The sequence below is a fragment of the Podarcis bocagei genome (genome assembly GCF_964188305.1).
Source record: "Podarcis bocagei genome assembly, chromosome: 4".
Classification (NCBI taxonomy): Eukaryota; Metazoa; Chordata; class Lepidosauria; order Squamata; family Lacertidae; genus Podarcis; species Podarcis bocagei.
In genome coordinates, this window is record NC_138128.1 from 77572418 (window position 1) to 77590706 (window position 18289).

The 18289-nt window shown below is 43.7% G+C and overlaps 1 protein-coding gene across 37 annotated transcripts in view; it reads left to right on the forward strand.

The window, feature by feature from the left end:
• ANK3 (ankyrin 3) overlaps positions 1 to 18289 on the forward strand; it is a 401108-nt gene that overhangs the window by 245707 nt on the left and 137112 nt on the right. For 22 of the 37 annotated variants that reach the window (XM_081190769.1, XM_081190787.1, XM_081190770.1 and 19 more), the window contains 6 exons: positions 8132 to 8233; positions 9425 to 9523; positions 11424 to 11522; positions 16241 to 16297; positions 16497 to 16595; positions 17660 to 17845. In XM_081190769.1, the coding sequence (XP_081046895.1) occupies positions 8132 to 8233; positions 9425 to 9523; positions 11424 to 11522; positions 16241 to 16297; positions 16497 to 16595; positions 17660 to 17845 (642 nt within the window). The remainder of the gene's footprint in view (positions 1 to 8131; positions 8234 to 9424; positions 9524 to 11423; positions 11523 to 16240; positions 16298 to 16496; positions 16596 to 17659; positions 17846 to 18289) is intronic. The other 15 variants (XM_081190760.1, XM_081190790.1, XM_081190789.1 and 12 more) reach the window with 1 other exon arrangement.

An 18289-nucleotide genomic window follows, 5' to 3' on the forward strand; every position in this document is an offset into this window, starting at 1 on the left:
AGATGTTTGGAACTGCAATTCCCACTGAGTGGGTTTCATGGGAACTGTTGTCCAAAACATCTGGAGGAGTTTCAAGGCTTTGCCCCCAAAAGAAAGTAAATTAATTCTGGGCAACTGCTCTGCCTGCCTCCACCCCAATTTGCTTGCCTCTAGCAGGGATCAAATATTATGTTTAATTCTGTTCTACACATTCCCCCAGCATCTTGATAGGTTTCTACTTTGCTTGTTTTCAAGTTGTCGCCTTGGGTTTTGTTCCCAGGAGGAGCTAAAGGGGTGTGGATTGTTTTGCTTCTGTCCAGTAGTACATCCCATTCAAGTCTGTTCTAGAACACTCCATTATATACCAGATGGGGTAGGAGGCCAGCCCAGCCAGTTCTCTTCAGCATTTGGAAAGCCAAATCCATTTGCTACCAAGAAAGTTTGTCAAGATGTATAATCTTGGATCAATTGGTAGATGGGAATCCTGTGTCGAGCTTGATTGCCCTTTGTCAAAATAGCTCACTAAAGAAGATAATTTACATTTTTATTTTCGCTGAGTGACAAATGTGGCAAGATCTGAGACAACAACAACAAAAAAAGAGCCTAAAGTTGGGGGCATAAATCTGCTGAAGGAGACAGAGGCAATGTGCTCTTCCAAGTAGGGCTGACCCAAGACATTTTGGCACCTGAGGTAAACCACAAAACAGTGCCTCCGCCCTGCTAGGGGTGAGTGAAGATCTGCATCAGGAACAAGGGAGGGATATAAAGATCTACGTTGGGAACAAAGCTGAAAAGAGACTAGCAGCGCCTACTATCTGCTGCCCCTGTGGATCCTGCCACCCAAGGTGGTCATAGGATCAAAGAAGTGTAGAGTTGGAATGGACCGCAAGGGTCATCCAGTCCAACCCCCTGCAATGCATCGTGGGGCTCAAACCCACAACCTGGACCACACCACTTCAATCTGTGAGAGAAGGATCACATTTTTGAATGCTTCTCTACATTAAAACTCTCAACTAAATAGAAAACGAGCACAACAAGGAAAGTGTTAGTCCATGCGCTTGTTTATAGAGAGCTGTTTTGTTTGTCTTTCATTTGTTTTCAAGTGGTATCAGACTCTACAAGTGGAGAAAGTGGTACAGTCCCTTCTACCAGCTCATTCTGCTGTGCGTTTAGCAGACCCTTTCTGGTTTTGGCTCTGCTACATTTGCGTTAGTTTCTTCTCTGTTGAGAATGTACATAATCTACAGCTTTTGTGTACAAAGATTTCTTCCATGCTGTACATAGCAAGACCAGGATAGACTTCAAACAGAAGTTCATCACTTCAAAATAGGGTTGCTACCCCCATTCCATGAAAAATGTTCGTATCCTTCTGTTGGGAGACAAGCCAGAATGTGTTCTGTTCAAGAACAATGAGAACCCAGTAGAGGTTTCTCTGCACAACAAATGTTTACGGTGGAGTAGGGAAGCCAAACAACAACCTAATGCTCTTTTAATAAACCCATGCTATGACAGTAATGTTAAATACCACAAAAACATTCAAAATAACATGAAAATGGTATAAATACTGTTTTTGTAGTGGTGTAGGACCATAGTTTTCCTACTGTGTTCCCAGGAACCCTTTGAGGGTGTTTGGTTTTTTTAAAAAAAGAATCAAGCGGTATATAATTTTTTAAAAAATAAATAAACTCTGGGTGTCCTGCAGAGCTTGGCATGTGGATCTCAGTGAGAAGATCCATAATCTCAGATACGTTTCCCCCAAATACTCTTTAAATGCCACTTTCCAATTCTCCTCTGCTTCGGTGGCATTTTGTGTGTACGTCACATTCAGTTTGCATAAGGCAACAGAGGCCCTACAGACGAAGCACATTCTTTCTCTCAGAGAATTCTGGATGCTGCAGTTTACCCCTCACATACGTAACGGTTCCCGGCAACCCTTAACAAACCACAGCACTTTGAGAGAATGAATGTGCTTTGGATGAGCTTTAAAGGTATGGTGAATACTGAGCCCTAGAGTCAACCTTCAGGTGCACCTCTCACACCCCCAAATGTGGGGGGAGGTGATTCTCAGAAGGTTCCCAAACAGGCAAACAGCTGTGGAGAGGATTCTCTGAGGAAGTTTGAAAGCTATGTGGTGTATGAGATGAAGGATATTTGCTTTAGACAGGGAAAGTTGGGCTCAAATCCCTTGTCAGTTCATTGGGTCACCTTGGACATTATTCAGCAGGATATAAATATTGTTATATAAAAATGAATCAAGCTTTATTACAATAGCATAAAATACAACTATTTTTCAAAAAATCCAATTAGCTATCTAACCTCTCACAGGATAACAGTGTCCCCATGTATGTCACACTAAACACAAGACAACCACACACATACCCGTGTGGGTGGGTGGGTGGGTGAGTGCGTGGGTGGGTGGGTTAGTCCAAGAAATTTTGCTACCAGAGGCAGGGGGCAACATAGGTTGCCCTCCCTTCTATGTACAGAAGCCAATTTCTCCATGTGCTTAATCAGAGTTGAACTATTGGCGTTTTACTTTGCATGTTTACACATAGCCAGATCCCACCATTAGGCAGATTGAAGCAGCTACCTCGGGTGGCAAATGCTGAGACGTGCACAGTAACAATAAACTGTTGGAGCTGCATCCGCTATGCACTTTGTAAGCTCTCCTCCTCACCTCAGGTGCACCATAGGATTCTGTCCAACACTGAACCAAGATTCAGTTACCAGTCTGGCTGGCTTTCAGGTGATGGAAAGGAGAAGTGCCAACTTATCTTCTGCCTCAGGCAGCAAAATGTCTTGGGCTGTCCCCTGAAAACACACTATATATATATATATATATATATATATATATATATATATATATATAAAACGCAGCTGGAATGTTTATGCTGTATCTGAATTAAGTAAAGAAAATTATCTTCAGCTTATACCAATCATTATTAGATGTGAAAAAGGTGCAGTGATAAACCAGCAGTTACCTTATGTGTGCGCATACCATACAGACTGTGGCTTCTTCTCTGACCATTTCCAAATTGCCATTATCTGCACTGCAGCTACAGGAACTCCATAATTAATGTAAAAAGGGAATATGAGATCATATTCAATGCATGGTTAAGCAAGGCTAAGCACATTGAAAGCTGCAGTTTCAGGGAAAGGCAACGTTGAACATCTACAGTGCAGCCAGTTTTGATCAGTGTCCCAGCCCCATTATTTGCTTGATATTTGACTGGTCAGAAGACACCCATTTTCCTTTTCTTTGTACAGTGGCAATTAAAAGAACACAATTGACCACCTAGAAATGTTGACACTTGAAAAGAAAGGGTGTTGTGTTTTATTTCCTCTGAAAAACTGCTCTAATAGCAACCTAAAGTGTTCTGTCTGTATGGGACCAACCATTCAAACAATTTGAAAATCGCAGAACGTGCAAAAAGGCTATAACAGCATGCCAAGAATAATTATCCACTTGAGAGAGAGAATCTCTCTCTTTGGGATTTTACACTGCTGGCTTCCACCTTCATTTTCTAGGTGAACTTTACTTTCAATGTATGTTATTCCCCAACCCCCAACTCAAATAATGCAATCTCCAGTTTATAAGAAGTCTTATGAGCCACCTGGGAAGAGCTGTAAAAATCAAAGCATTGATAACTAATCACAAAGGATCAAGTGCTTGGTTTCTGGACCTTTGTGGAATATGGCTCCAAGAAATGGCAGCAGCTCTTGGTTAGTAATGGCAGAGGAAGCAGGCTGTTGTGAAATTCATATTGCAGGCAAAAGATCCAAGATGGAGGTAGAAGTCTGAGAGCAGGAGGTGGGCTACATCAAAACAGAGCAGGACAAGAACAAGCTGCACCAGCAGGCATGGGAAGCAAGCAAGGAAATAATCCAGCAGCCAGGTAACTGGCACTGGACAGCCATTTTTGCCCCCTTCCCACATGTGCTTTACCATTAGGCTGTTAGTAAGGGCAGTTTTTGTCTCTTGATGGTCATGTGCATCTCATGTGCATCCTGGTCCTGGGGCAACAGGGCATGATAGATGAGCATCCTTGGGTACTGTGTTCCCCCTGCTGTCGAAAGCATACCAGTTAATGATGGAAGACTCCATATCCTCCAAGTGTCTCTTTTTCCAGGGACAGTCCCAGATTTACAGAAGCCGTCCCGGTTCCTGATTTGACCCCAGAATGTCCTGCTTTTCCTTAGGACGTCCCTATTTTCATCAGAGAAATGTTGGAGGGTATGGAGTCATCTGAAGGCAGCCCTGTATAGGGAAGTTTTATTATGTTTTTATATATGTTGGAAGCCACACAGAGTAGCTGAAGTATAAATATAATAACAGTGACTATAATAGTTATTGTTGTTGTTATTGAATGGGACACCTCTATTTTCATTGGAGAAAGGTTGGAAGATATGAGACTCTTATCAGTAAATAAATGTTTTGATGCTGGCAGGGCCTGAGAGCTTGAACCACAAGTTGCTGCATAATCTTGAATTTATAATTCAGAGGTATGTGTGTATGTATGAATGAATGAATGAACAAATGAATAAATATGGTAGCCCTGTGGGACAACATGGAACAAACAAGTTTTGCCTTGGGTGTTCAGCCTTAAGGGTTTCCAAACATCAGAAGATTGAAAGGGGTTGGCCATAGTCCAGCATGAACTTGTTGTTCAGGAGACCTACTGAAATGTGCAGAAATGAATTATCCAAGAGTACAATAGTTTGATTTCATGTTTCAATGAGGTTTCTGCAAGTGATAACTTGATAACCATGACAAAACCTGTGTGCAGCATAATCCTATGCATGCTTACTCAGAGGTAAGTCCACTAACTTCTGTGAGACTTACTTCACAGAACAGGGCTTAGCCAAAATAGGACCTTCCAGGTGTTGTGGACTACAATTCCAGTAATCCGTGTCCACCGACCATGCTTTCTGGGGCTGATGAGAGTTGTAGTCCAAAACGTCTGGAAGGCCCATGTTGCCCACCCCTTTCTTAGAAAGTATGTATGCAACCTTACAAAATCAAAAGCCAAGACTCCCTCTTTTTGTTTTTGTTTCTATTTTAATCATTTGTTCCTTATGAGAAAGAAATGTTAGCAATGCACTCAGTGAAAAAGCCAAGAATCCCCATCGAACTTCCCACACTCCGTGCCACAACCTTTAATTTTAAAACTCCTGCACTTGAAAATGTCATGGCGGCAGTGGTGGCGGTGGCAGGGTGTGTGTATGTGTGCGTCTTTTATTCAAAGTAAAAGCAACACACAAGTGGGAAGCTGGTAACCATTACACAAGGGCAAGGCGACCTTTTAAAAAACAGGGCAAATAAATTCAGACTTTAACTAGGGGTTTCCAACTTGTTAGGGATGTTGTACCCTTATTAGTTACATGGCTGAGGTAATTGTGATGGCTTCTCACATCAGGGTTGTTTGAAAAGTTGGACTTGCCAAAAACTCCACAAGCAGTGGAGGGGTAAAAATGCAATGACTTCGAAAGGCTGCCCCTGTTAAGTCTCTGTTTTATATTTAGTTTTGATCCCACTATCTCTGAGGAGTGGGTTTTATCAACAGCATTCCTGTCCCTGAACCATCCCTCCCCTCTTTGGCCAGAAACTGCTGAAAACTGCTGATGGAGATTTATTTATTTTTTACCCACCTGCTGACTATGCCAAACCGGCAACTTGTTAACACTGCGACAGAAAAAGGTCCCTGAGATCCTTGATAATCCTGATAAAATGCTAGCTTTTTATATACATGCCCATGTGCCTGCTTGTTTGAAAGAGCTTCAGCATTACCTGCCTCCTGTGATGACATGCATTGTTCACAGCAGTTAGCAAGTGTTGGGAGTGATTCAGGTTGCTCGTTTTGCAATTTCAGAAATAAGGGCCACTTTGGGTGGGGACAGCATGTGGTTGAGTGAAGGAGGCAGTGGAGGCTGGTTAATTTGGGTAAATGAGTCATTGCCCCATCAGCCAGCCCCTACTTGCCTCCCTCCTTACATATAGCCAGTCCTGGAGGTGTTCCTGGCCACCAGCTTCCTCTTCCTAAGTCTCAGTGTTGCCCTGCTAGTATTCAGCAGGATGGGGACAGAGCTAGAACTCGTTGGCTCTGCCTGTCACTGCCTCTAGCGCCACCTACTGCTGACCTCCCTACCTGCCAATGGGCAGCAGCCACCATTGGAAAGAAAGGACATCCAGATTATTCAAGCCAGGGCAGAATCTGGAGGAATATTGCATGGCAGAGTCAGAGCTAGAATAATACTTAGAGAGAAAGGTTAGGAGCCAGGGAGGAATTTTTTGAGAGTGGGGGAAGCTGGGGGCACCACTGCACAAAACCTGATAGCTTGTGGACAGAAGCTGCCAGAATGTGCCTTGGCAGCAGAATCTAGAGCTCACATGCTTTTTAGACCCCTGGTAATGGTTACTTGATAGAATAGAGTCTTATGAGGGAGCAATTGGCACTTGAGAAGTCTAGAAGTGAGAGGCCAGCTTCACAATCAGCCAAATTGTTTTTGCTTGTAGTTCTTTCCCAGCAGGGGGAACCTGTGATGTCAAAGTCTCTGCATGAAATCCAGCCCTGAAACCCCAAATAGCTATTAGTCATATGTGGCTTGTGTAGCGATAATAGTGATTGCTGGGTAATTGTGCTGGCACTGGGCAAAAGTCACCGAAAGACATCTCCTTTCTGTCAAGGAACCAAAGGTGATTTATAGCTTAAAAGCAATCACAGAGCTGTATCCAGGTGTTGTGCCTGATCTGAAAATAGCCGGCATAGGGAGCATGGAGAAACACATGCCTTGCCTATCCTGCCCTCATAGTCCCTAACCTTCCAGTGTTGAGTATGGAAGGTTTATAGGGGGCTATCTGCATGGGTTCACTTAAACATGAATTGAAGCCAAGCAAACGTGGATAGTGCACCCCTGCAGACCTTTCCTGCTCATCATCGGATGGTCAGGAAGAGACCAGTGTACATATGGGGGTGTTGTGGGGTGAGGTTGGCATACAAAGCCCAGTGCCTCCTATATGAGTTTATATCTCCTGTTCAAGCATAATGCCTGAACAGGTCTTAAGAGAAATGATTTTTTAAAAATGGTATTTAATTTTACAGTCTCGTCTTACTTTGTGTAAATGTGTGAGTGTTTTGAGGGCTGCTGTTCTGTGGGAAATTGAATTGGGAAAGGAATGAGCCTTTTACAAATCTACAGGGAGCAGAGAGGAGATAACTAGTAAATATGAATATATATTTTTAAAGTTATATTGCACTGCATGTTTACCAAGATACATAGTTAATTGTACATAATTTATGGACTTTCAAAAAATCCACTAAGAACTCATGCTGATTGCTTTCACTCCAAGTGCTTCCATTTCTGAGCTAACAAGGGTACAGAGGGAATTTTGCATTATCGTCCATTTGCAGTGGAATCCTTAGACATCCCTTTTCATACCCAGGCTATCTTAATCACACTTGTTCACTCTTTACTTTCTCAGACTAATGCAGATATGCATACCTAACCTTTCCATGTCCACACATTAAGGCATGCTGTGACCTCAAGCCACACAGACTGTTTCGGTAGATTTCTTCTCTAGAGAAGGAATAGCCAAACTGGTGCCTTTTTCAGATGTTGGTGGACTGCAGTTTCCATCATCTCTAGATGTTGGTTATGCTGTCTGGGACTGATGGGAGATGGAGTCCATCAGAATGCCAGTACTAAGGCTGGAGTGTGTACAATTTATAGAGTATGCACAATTCTATATCACAGACTTTTATATAACAAAAGTATTTCACGTAGATAGCAAGCTGAGCAGTTAATAATAATAAAACTTGTTATATATATGCAAGCATTACTAATGTGCATTGGGAATGCCATCATGTGCAACATGCAATTGGGCTGGATTGGATCTATACTGATGCCATCTGACAAGGCGGGATTTTTTAATTATTAAAAAATACTGGCTTAAGAAAAAAATATTGTAAATAAAATATATTATTGAATTGGCGAATGCGAATTATCCTCATGCAGAATGTAGATTATTTTGGTTCAGTGTGTGAATTTTTCCAGTTACAAAGCACAAAGTGCAATTGATATGTCAGCTTCACTTAGTTTGTGCCTTGTGTTCAGGATTTTAAATGTCTTATTTCCTCTTTTTCTTCTCTTGCAGTCTGACACCAATGCAAGTTACCTACGAGCTGCCCGGGCAGGCAACTTAGAAAAGGCTCTTGATTACTTAAAAAGTGGAGTGGACATCAACATCTGCAATCAGGTTGTATAAGTATTTGATTAACAAGTGTTTTGGTTTGAATTCTTACTTGTTTACATTTGCACCTACTTCAGCTGTCATTTGGTATAGTCCTAAAGTTTAGACAAATGGAACTATGTGGATCATTACATCATCATAATTATTCTTTCAACTTACATAAGCACTGTACAAAGTGTAAATAGGTTCCTGCCAAAATGGCTCATGAACTAATATATGCAGAACAGAAGGGATAAAGGATGGAAGTAGAAAGGAAAAAACAAAGTGAGATAAGTCAACGGTGCTATTCTGTTCATGTCTACTTTAGAAGTAAGACCTACTAAGTCCACTGGGGCTTAACTCTCATGTAACTGAGGAACTGCACATAGGAGTACAGCTTTGCAAGTTCTGATTTCATGAAAGAAAAAGCCCTAACGGTAGGGCTTCAAGGAAGTACCGTATTTTTCGCCCCATAGGACACACTTTTTCCCCTCCAAAAATGAAGGGGAAATGTGTGTGCGTCCTATGGGGCGAATGCAGGCTTTCGCTGAAGCCTGGAGAGCGAGAGGGGTCGGTGCGCATCGACCCCTCTCGCTCTCCAGGCTTCGCGCAGATCTCCATAAGCTGTGCGAGCCCACGTCGGACTCTCACGGCTTGCAGAGAGTTGCCTGCATGCCGAAGGCTGGGAACGCTGAGCTCAGCGCGCCCAGACTTTGCGCGGCTTGCGGAGAGTTGCCTGCATGCTGAAGGCTGGGTGCGCTGAGCCCAGCGCACCCAGACTCTGTGCCTGGGGGGGGAAATAAATTTTTGCCCTTTATTCCCCCCCCCCAAAAAAAACTAGGTGCGCCTTATGGGACGTTGCGTCCTATAGGGCGAAAAATATGGTAAGTCTAGCTGAAGTCTGGTTCTTGCTTAATACTGCAGCATCAGAGCACATCATACTGTGCAAAAAAGAGATGGTTGTAATTATATTGTCCAAAGGATGCTTGTTAGAATCGATTTGTAGCGTGTTCCTACTACAAGGTAGCTTACCACTTTGAAATATGTATTGCTTCATAGAAGCAATTAATTAGAAAATGGGTTTGAGAATAGCTTTCTTTATTTCCTTTCCGCAAGCTCTCATCGTGTCGGAATGTGACCTTTTAGGCCTCTTGACATATTGCGTGTTGTTCTGGGCACCCTGCACCAACCTTTCCCATTCCTTTTTGTTTTTATCAGAATGGGTTGAACGCTCTCCATCTCGCCTCCAAAGAAGGCCACGTAGAAGTTGTTTCAGAACTGATACAGAGAGGTGCCAATGTGGACGCAGCAACAAAGGTCTGTTAGCTGATATCTAAGTGTCCTGCTGTTTTCCTACACAGATTCCTCACTCACAAAGTGTTGGCCAATTGAATGCAGACAATAAGGCCTTAAAGGTCAGGAGCTGTAGGGGAAGGTGTGATGTAATTTTTTTTGTGTGAAATCTCCTGTCATACGGATGACAAATATATAGGCAAATTCCCGTCAGGGAATGAGTCCTTCTTCAATTACAGGCCCACTTTCCATATACAGTGGTGCCTCGCAAGACGAAATTAATTCGTTCCGCAAGTTTTTTCTTCTTGCAAGTTTTTCGTCTTGCGAAGCACAGTTTCCCATAGGAATGCATTGAAAATCAATCAATGCGTTCCTATGGAAACCGCCTTCAGACCAGGTCCGGGGACAGTCTGTCCCCCGACCTCTTCTGAAGGCTGGGGGGGGGACAAGGGCTTTTCTTCCCACCGCCAGCCTTCAGAAGGCTGTTCTGAAGGCTGGCGGTGGGAAGAAAAGCCCTTCTCCCCACCTCCCGCCCCGCAAGCTCCGGGGACAGGAGCGCTTTGCTGCCGACCGCCAGCATTTTAAAAGCCCCCGCTGTCCCGGGGCGATTTTAAAATGCTGGCGGGCGGCAGCGAAGCCTCCGCTGTCCCGGGGCGATTTTAAAATGCTGGCGGGCGGCAGCGAAGCCTCCGCTGTCGCCCGCCAGCATTTTAAGATCGCCCGGGACAGCGGAGAAGCCTCCGCTGCCCCGGGGGCTTTTAAAATGCTGGGGGTCGGCAGCGAAGCCTTCGCTGCCACCCGCCAGCATTTTAAGATCGCCCGGGACAGCGGAGAAGTCTCCACTGTCCCGGGGAGGCAGGCGGGGGGGGGAGCAAAGACTTTTGCCCCCCGCCGGCCTTCAGAAGAGGTCCAGGACCTCTTCTGAAGGCCGGCGGTGGGCGAAAGTCTTTGCTCCCGACCGCCAGCATTTTAAAAGAGGTCCCCGGAGATTTCCCTATGTGCTTTCTTCTTGCGAAGCAAGCCCATAGGGAAATTCGTCTTGCGGAACGACTCAAAAACGGAAAACTCTTTCGTCTTGCGAGTTTTTCATTTTGCGAGGCGTTCGTCTTGCGAGGCACCACTGTAGTCAGTGATTAGGGATGGAGAGATAGATCCTTGGTAGAAAAAACACTTAGCATGCCAAAGGCATTGTTCTCTCAAATTCAAGTGGTGAGTGCTGACTCTGGCCACTGAGGGGGGGAAAGGACTCATTGTCCTAATTGACTGATCCTTAAGGTTTGCATAAGTTGTATGTGTGTTTTTTTACATCTTTTTTTTAAAAAAAAATCTTTCCACTTTGGTGATGTGGTTCTTGGTCCAAAAAATTATTCACTCCTGGATAACGCTGATCATATGGAAAAGTGAACATATATCTTTTACTTTTCATAGCTGCACTAAGGAAGAAGGAATTCTGGAAAGGTTGACTTGGTGTACAATGATCTATAATTCTGTCTTCCGCATAATTCAACTTTTGCATCTCAGTATGGGAATTATGTCAGTGAAATCCAAATAAAACCATGCAGATTAGCTGCAGTCTTGTAATGCATATTTCAAGTAGCCCTCATAACTCTACAGGTTTTTCCAAGCACCAATGATTTAGCTTGTAATATTTAAATTATTGTATTTATAATATCTTAAGCCATTTTTTCTTGATATGTATTAAAATGATTTAACTCTAAAACAGTTAGGTAGTATGATGAGTTACGAACAGCAGCAGCCTAAATTTCTAATGGGGACACTGCCAAAATAATTTGCAAGACCCTAGTAGTATCCCTGGACATCGAACACAGAGCCTGTTACTCGATTGACAAGTTCAGCCATGTCTTCCTGCTGCATATGCCTACTGGAGGCATGTTTCACATTCCGTCCCCTTATCTCATTTCAGAAAGGAAACACAGCTCTGCACATAGCATCTCTGGCTGGGCAAACCGAAGTGGTGAAAGTGCTGGTTACGAGCGGGGCCAATGTCAATGCACAGTCACAGGTAAAATTGCTTTGCTTAGGGCTCAAAGGCTGATGTGGGTTTACATGCAGTCTGTCTTTTCCCTCCTTTCCTTTCCTTCCTTCTTCCTTCCTTTCTTCCTTTTTTCCCCTTTTTTTTGAACCCCCCCCCCACACACACACATGATAACATTAATCTTTTATGTCTGATAGCTTTCCAAGAATTAACATTTGGAGTAAATTATTGGGCAGAGTGATTTGCACAAACTCATTCCTTGTAATCAAACTTGTGCCCTTTTCAGACGTTGCCTCCATCCATATTGTACCTAAGGAGACGTCAGGAGTGGGTCATGTCCTTGTGCACGACCTCCCCATATCTCCTCACAGAAATTAACTGCTCTTATCAGAATGCAGCATCTCTCCTGAACTTGAAAGATTAAACCCTGACTTATTTTCATGGCAAAAGGAATAGGAGAAGGCACGGGTGTGGCAGACTGAGCCCAGGCCTGCTCCCAATCACTCTCCAGGAACAATCTGAACAGCTTTGTGTTGACTTCCAGGCTGACATATAGTGACAGGATCTCCCAATGAGCTCCTTGGCTGTGGGGAGAGTTGAACCTGGGTCTACCCAGTCCTAGGCTGACATTCTACCTATTAAAGCAACACTAGCTTTCTAGCATAACTGTCCAAACACCGGTGAGAAGTTGTGGGGAAATAATAATTGGAAAATGGAACCCCTGCTCTCTTTCTCTTTGTGCTGCTGAAAAGGTTGGGAGAGTACTTTGGGCTTGGGTCTACTTCAGGCTCTTAAGAAAGCAGTGCTCAATTAATGCTGTCTTTCTCCTCTAAAATTCAGTCTCTGTTGCCTAGGAGGAATAAAGTCCCTTCTCAAAGTGCATTTCCAACAACTTTCTGTACAGTTAACCAATGAGATGAATGCTGGTCACCGTGTGTTGTCCAGTGACACAGAACACAGCCATACATTTCACCTTCTTGCTTAAGGTCTGCCCTCCAGCATCATCCAAACTGCATTGCTACATGGCTGGAATGGCTGATGATAAGAGCAGAACAGGGGAGGATCCCTGGGCCTGCTTGCATTCTGAAAGGGCTTGTGGTTCACAGTTCCTTTGCAATTTTAGTGAAAATGCCAAACTGAAACCCCCCTTGAAATAAAGTCTGCCATAGTAAATGTGCTTATCCTGCCATAATGAAATAAGAATCCTATCTCCACCCAATGTTTTGATGGCAGGCTTGTGAAAAGGAAGGTTTAAAATAATGTGTTTTGAAATAATGTTTCTTCCATGCTGCTGTAGTACTCTGTAACTTATACGTACACACACACGCCTTCCGTTTTATATTCCTTATACGGATAGGATGAAAAGATTCTGAATTTCCCAAGGTCAATTTGACCTGTTTTTTGTTTGCAGAATTTGGAGCATGGGGTGATTCCTGGGATGGGGGTTGCATGTTCCCTCAGAATGGGTCATTCATGCTTGGCCATGACTGTTTCCTCCACATGTGGAGAGCAGGGTGTGGAGAGGCTCCACCCATGAGGCAAGATGAGGGAACTGCCTGAGGCAGTGGAATCCACAGAGTCAGCAGGTCCTGATGTAGATCTTCACTCACCCCTTCTTCCCTGGCAGGGAGGGTGGGAGGATGCCATTTTGTGGTTCATCTTGGGCCAGCCCTGTTCCAGGGGAGTGCTGACTTCCCATGCCACACTGGCCTGCACGCTGTGTGCTTTTGCTGTAATTAGGTGTACCATGGGGCACCAGGTTTCCAGCGCCACAGCTCACAGTGTCCTGTTCTTTCCCAGGAGCCCATTCACCATGCCTCTCTCAACAGTGCTATCAGGAGCAGAAGTCCTTGGCCTCGCTCAGTAGAACGAGGATGGCCACCAAATGTAGCATGTCACGAAGTTATTAAATACACGTTGCCGCCTAAAGAGCATCCCTGCCTCCAATTTGGTCCATAGGCTTAAACACTTCTTAACCTCCCAACTGGGTACTCCTCTTCGTGCTATGAGTAGCTTTCCTACCATAGACCTGGGTAGGAGCAGGCTGCTGCATACATCAAGCTGAGGAACAGAAGAGCTATCAATGTGAATGGCCTGGTGAAGGGTTAGCCAACATGGTGCCCTCCGGATGTTGGTGGGCTGCAGCTCCCGTCATCCCTGAGCATGGGCCATGCTGGCTGGGGATGATGGGAGTTGGAGTCCAGGAACATCTCGAGGGCCCCACTTTGGCTACCCCTGGTCTGGTTCGTTTCAACATGTCCAACATGGGACAGTATGGGAAAAGAGGGCAAGGTTTGTAGTGTCAATAATTTCTATTGTTCCTTCTGGCCTGAACCAGGAGCTCTTCCTACACTCGAGTAGGACCCTGGTAGAGACACATGCCCAACTGGCATGTTCTCTCGCTCTTGGTCATTCATTCAGGAGCTTCAAAAGCTTTCTTCAGCCCGAACATCACAGCAACCAATGCCAACAGACACCGGCACACTTAGGGATCCACAGAGTCTGCGCAGTTCGCGTGACAGACCTCAGCAACTCAGCATTTTGGCTAATCTACTTTATTTACATATCAGCACACATGGAACACTGCAACATGGCTCCCTCTCTCTCTAGCATCACACAGCAAAGAGAAAAAGAACAAAGGACAATAGTCCCACTTCACAGAATGCTGTAACACAAACATCCTGTCTCCATCACTTCCCACTCTGTGGAGTCAAAACATACACCATCACGTGATAGACAACAATCCTATGACACAATCATGGAGCATGAATTCTAACAGCCCATAAGGTAGTTAATAAAATAAAAATAGACATTAACCCATGAACTAAACCGGACCCTGCACTCATCATCTGAGGCCCCACTATGTGAAAGATCTAGAAGGTGGCAACACAAGAAAGGGCCTTTTCTGCAGTGGCTCCCCGCTTGTAGAATGCTCTCCCTAGGGAGGATCATCTAGCGCCTTTGTTACATATTTTTAGGCGCCAGGCAAAAACATTCCTCTTCTCCCAGGCCTTTAGCTAATTAAAGAATCTATGACCTTTGAGCTTGTGGGAGGGGTTATGTTTTTGTTGGTTACTATGGTCTGTATTTTTCTTTTTATTGTAAATTGCCCTGTGATCTTCAGATGAAAGGTGATATAGAAATGTGATAAATAATAATGATGATGATAATTCCATGTTCCAAACCACATTAATACTGCTTGTTACTATGTTATGCATTCTTCCATTGTTATGTTGCAAACTGCCCTGTGTTCCTTGGATGAAGGCTGGTACAGAAATACAATTAATAATAATAGTAATATTTAAACATCTCAACGGCCTAAAAGATATTATAATATTAACAATATAGTATTAAAATCAATACTGACACAGAGATAAAGCCTACCAACGCTACAGGTCTTCTGACTTCAAAGTCTTGACCAAACATCTCCAGTTTCTAACATTTAATTTTATTTTTAGCTAAAGGGAAACCTAAATAACCCACTCAAGCAGAGATTATTTTCATTGGTTGTGGGAGATTTTTTCTTTCTTTCTTTTTTAATGGCTGAAGTTACATTGGCAAAGAACACAATTCTGTGACATTTCTATTTAAAATGCGCCTTTGGATTTGCCCAGTTCTTTTTTCCAGTTGGACACCACGTTCAATTTTGCCAGCTGTCATCCAGCTGACTAGGAACAGCTGAAGACCTCCTGCCCATCTGGCTAACTGGAAACCTATGTTGAATTTTCAAAATGATCCTGGAGCATGTCAGCTGATAACTGGGCAGTACATTGCCTTATGGAGAACAGGAGGAGCCTGTTTGTAGGAAAGGAACACTCCTTCCTCCACAGAGGAGGACGTTCCACTGGGGCTTCCTCTCCTTTAGATGATGAGCCCTTATGACTCACAACACTCTTTTCCACGGGGCCATTTCAAACATTTCAAATAATGCAGTTTGCAGATGTGATGAACAACTTTGGGGCGTACTCTCAATGGCAGTCCCAGGTCTCCCTCTGTGTAATGTGTACAACAGCCCTATAGCTAGGACTAATCTACAGATTAGCAATCTAATCTAATTGCAACGCCAGTTGTTTCACACTCCTTTGGGAAGCATAGACTGTGGACCATTAACTGAAGTCAGCAGAGAGGGATGAGAAGAATCGTAAGCGTTATTTCCTGAAGCTGACCTTGCGTTTCCAAGGCATTGACTCTTTCCCCCAGAACTCAGTAGCTGGGCGAAGGTTGCTGAGTCAGCATTGGTGACATGGAGGAGTATACAGGAAGCCTTCATAAAACAAAATAATGCTTTTAAATATAGATCTGGTTTGGATGTAGCACTAAATAGATGAACAGCCACCTGTTTGGGGTGCTGTAGCTTGGAATCTCCTGCAAGGAGCAGAGGCTTGAACCAGATGGCCTAAAAGCCCTCTGTCCAACTCTATGATAAACTGTGTCTTAGTGTTAAATACATAAACCTTAGGTTTGTGCACCTGCCCCACTTTCCTCTCCTTCTCTGGAGTAGCCTCAAGAAGGAGATTAGACGTTTTTACTTCTGTTTTAATTAACCACAGTTTATCACTATGTCCAAACTTAAAACTATGGTTAATCTTAACTACAGTTTAGGGAAATAAGCTATCTTTTAAAACCAGGCTTTGAAGTTGACTTGTCTCAGTTCACCATACTTAGGACTAACCATATGTTGTCTGAATGACAACTGTGCTTCTCCTGTTGACCTGCTATTTATTTATAATCCCACTTTACCACAGATAACACTCCCTGAAAGTAAAAAAGGCAGCACAACAGGAAAGAAGTTTTTCACACTGGTGAGCATTCAGAAATGTGATCCATCACCGGCAGCCTGAACTGGTACAATCTTTTCTGCCAAATCAGGACTCTGCCATCCCATTCTGTTGCATGTCTAACTATGCCTAGATGATTCTAAGTAAGAGGACTACAATTATCACTTGATCAAAACTTTAGGTTTCCGAAGAAAAGTTATACTATTATGTTTTTCTTTTTCAGAATGGCTTCACGCCATTATATATGGCAGCCCAAGAAAATCATCTGGAAGTGGTTAAGTTTCTTCTTGATAATGGGGCAAGCCAGAGCCTCGCCACAGAGGTAAATGTTCATTTTATACTGTCTTTGCCAAAGCGTTAAATATATTGAAATGTGGAAGTACAACATAGCACCACTCCTTCATATGAAATAAATGAAAACATTAGAGGTGTGCACAAACCCCAGGAGAAATTAGCCACATCGGAAGCTCTTGTCTGGTGCAGTACCAGAGACATCCACAGATAATCCATAATCAAAACATAATTACCAGTATAAAGTCAGCATTGATGTTTAAGAACGCAAAGAACCAGAGTTTAACATATCAGCAAATGAAATTTAGCAATAAAAGGTAAAGGTAAAGGTACCCCTGCCTGTACGGGCCAGTCTTGCCAGACTCTAGGGTTGTGCGCTCATCTCACTATATAGGCCGAGAGCCAGCGCTGTCCGCAGACACTTCCGGGTCATGTGGCCAGCATGACAAGCTGCATCTGGCGAGCCAGCGCAGCACACGGAATGGCGTTTACCTTCCCGCTAGTAAGCGGTCCCTATTTATCTACTTGCACCCGGGGGTGCTTTCGAATGTTTAAGAACGCAAAGAACCAGAGCTTAACATATCAGCAAATGAAATTTAGCAATAGCAGGAACTAAAGCTCATTCAAATCAGTTGGAGTCTCCAAGTTATTTTCAAGGGCAGATCCACAGTGCATTACAGTAATCCATCTGAGATGCAACTAATGCAGGGGCAAGTCTGAGCTTTCAAGGAATAGGCCCAGCTGGCACACTTTCTCCATGTGTGCAAAAGTAATCCTGGCCACAGTCACTACCTGAGTACCTAAGAACAAGGTTGGGTCCAGGAGTATTCCGAAGTATTGATTTATTTATTTTTAAAGGGGAATGCAGCCCTGTCCAGAACAGGCTGCCATCTTGTCCCTCCTAAGAATCAGCATCTCCTTCTTGTATGAACTTTATTTCAGTTTGATCACTCTCAACCAGCCCATCACTGATGCCAAACACTGATGTTAGTTTACACATAGCTTTGCCTATTAAGTACAAAGCAACAACAACAATGCAACGTTGAATTGGGTTCCTTAAAGACATGTCTGCTGATTATTGTTGTTGTCCGATAGGATGGATTCACGCCATTGGCCGTAGCTCTTCAACAGGGCCATGACCAGGTGGTTTCCTTGTTGCTTGAAAATGACACGAAGGGGAAAGTCCGTCTTCCTGCTCTCCACATTGCTGCACGCAAGGACGACACCAAGGCAGCTGCATTGTTGCTGCAGAATGACCACAATGCAGATGTGGAGTCCAAGGTTAGTAGCAGTTCTTGTTTTTTCCAGAAGAAGAAGAAGAAGAAGAAACAACAGATTGAGTGATGCATATAGTATCTCTGCTTCTCTGTGTTAACAAATTGAGAGTAGCCTAAGTCTTTTCTAGGTTTTACTGCTGCAGTTTCATTTAGCACCGTTGCAAGTTGGACCTGTACCACATGCGATTTACCAAGGCAATGTTAGCCCAGCAGCCATGACTGTTTTATCAGCTCTGGGAACGCAACAGAACCAAGAGATTTATCAGAACCAAGTGTTATAGCAGGCCACTATGATCAAATGACAGGCTTTTTGGCTTGGTGGATCACAAGGGGCAAAGGCCTACTTTTTATTCAATACTTTCTCTTGTGAACGGGAAGAAACATGTTGGTCTATATCTGAGCCAAATGCTGGTATCTGCAACTGTGATAGAATAATTAAATGGCAAAT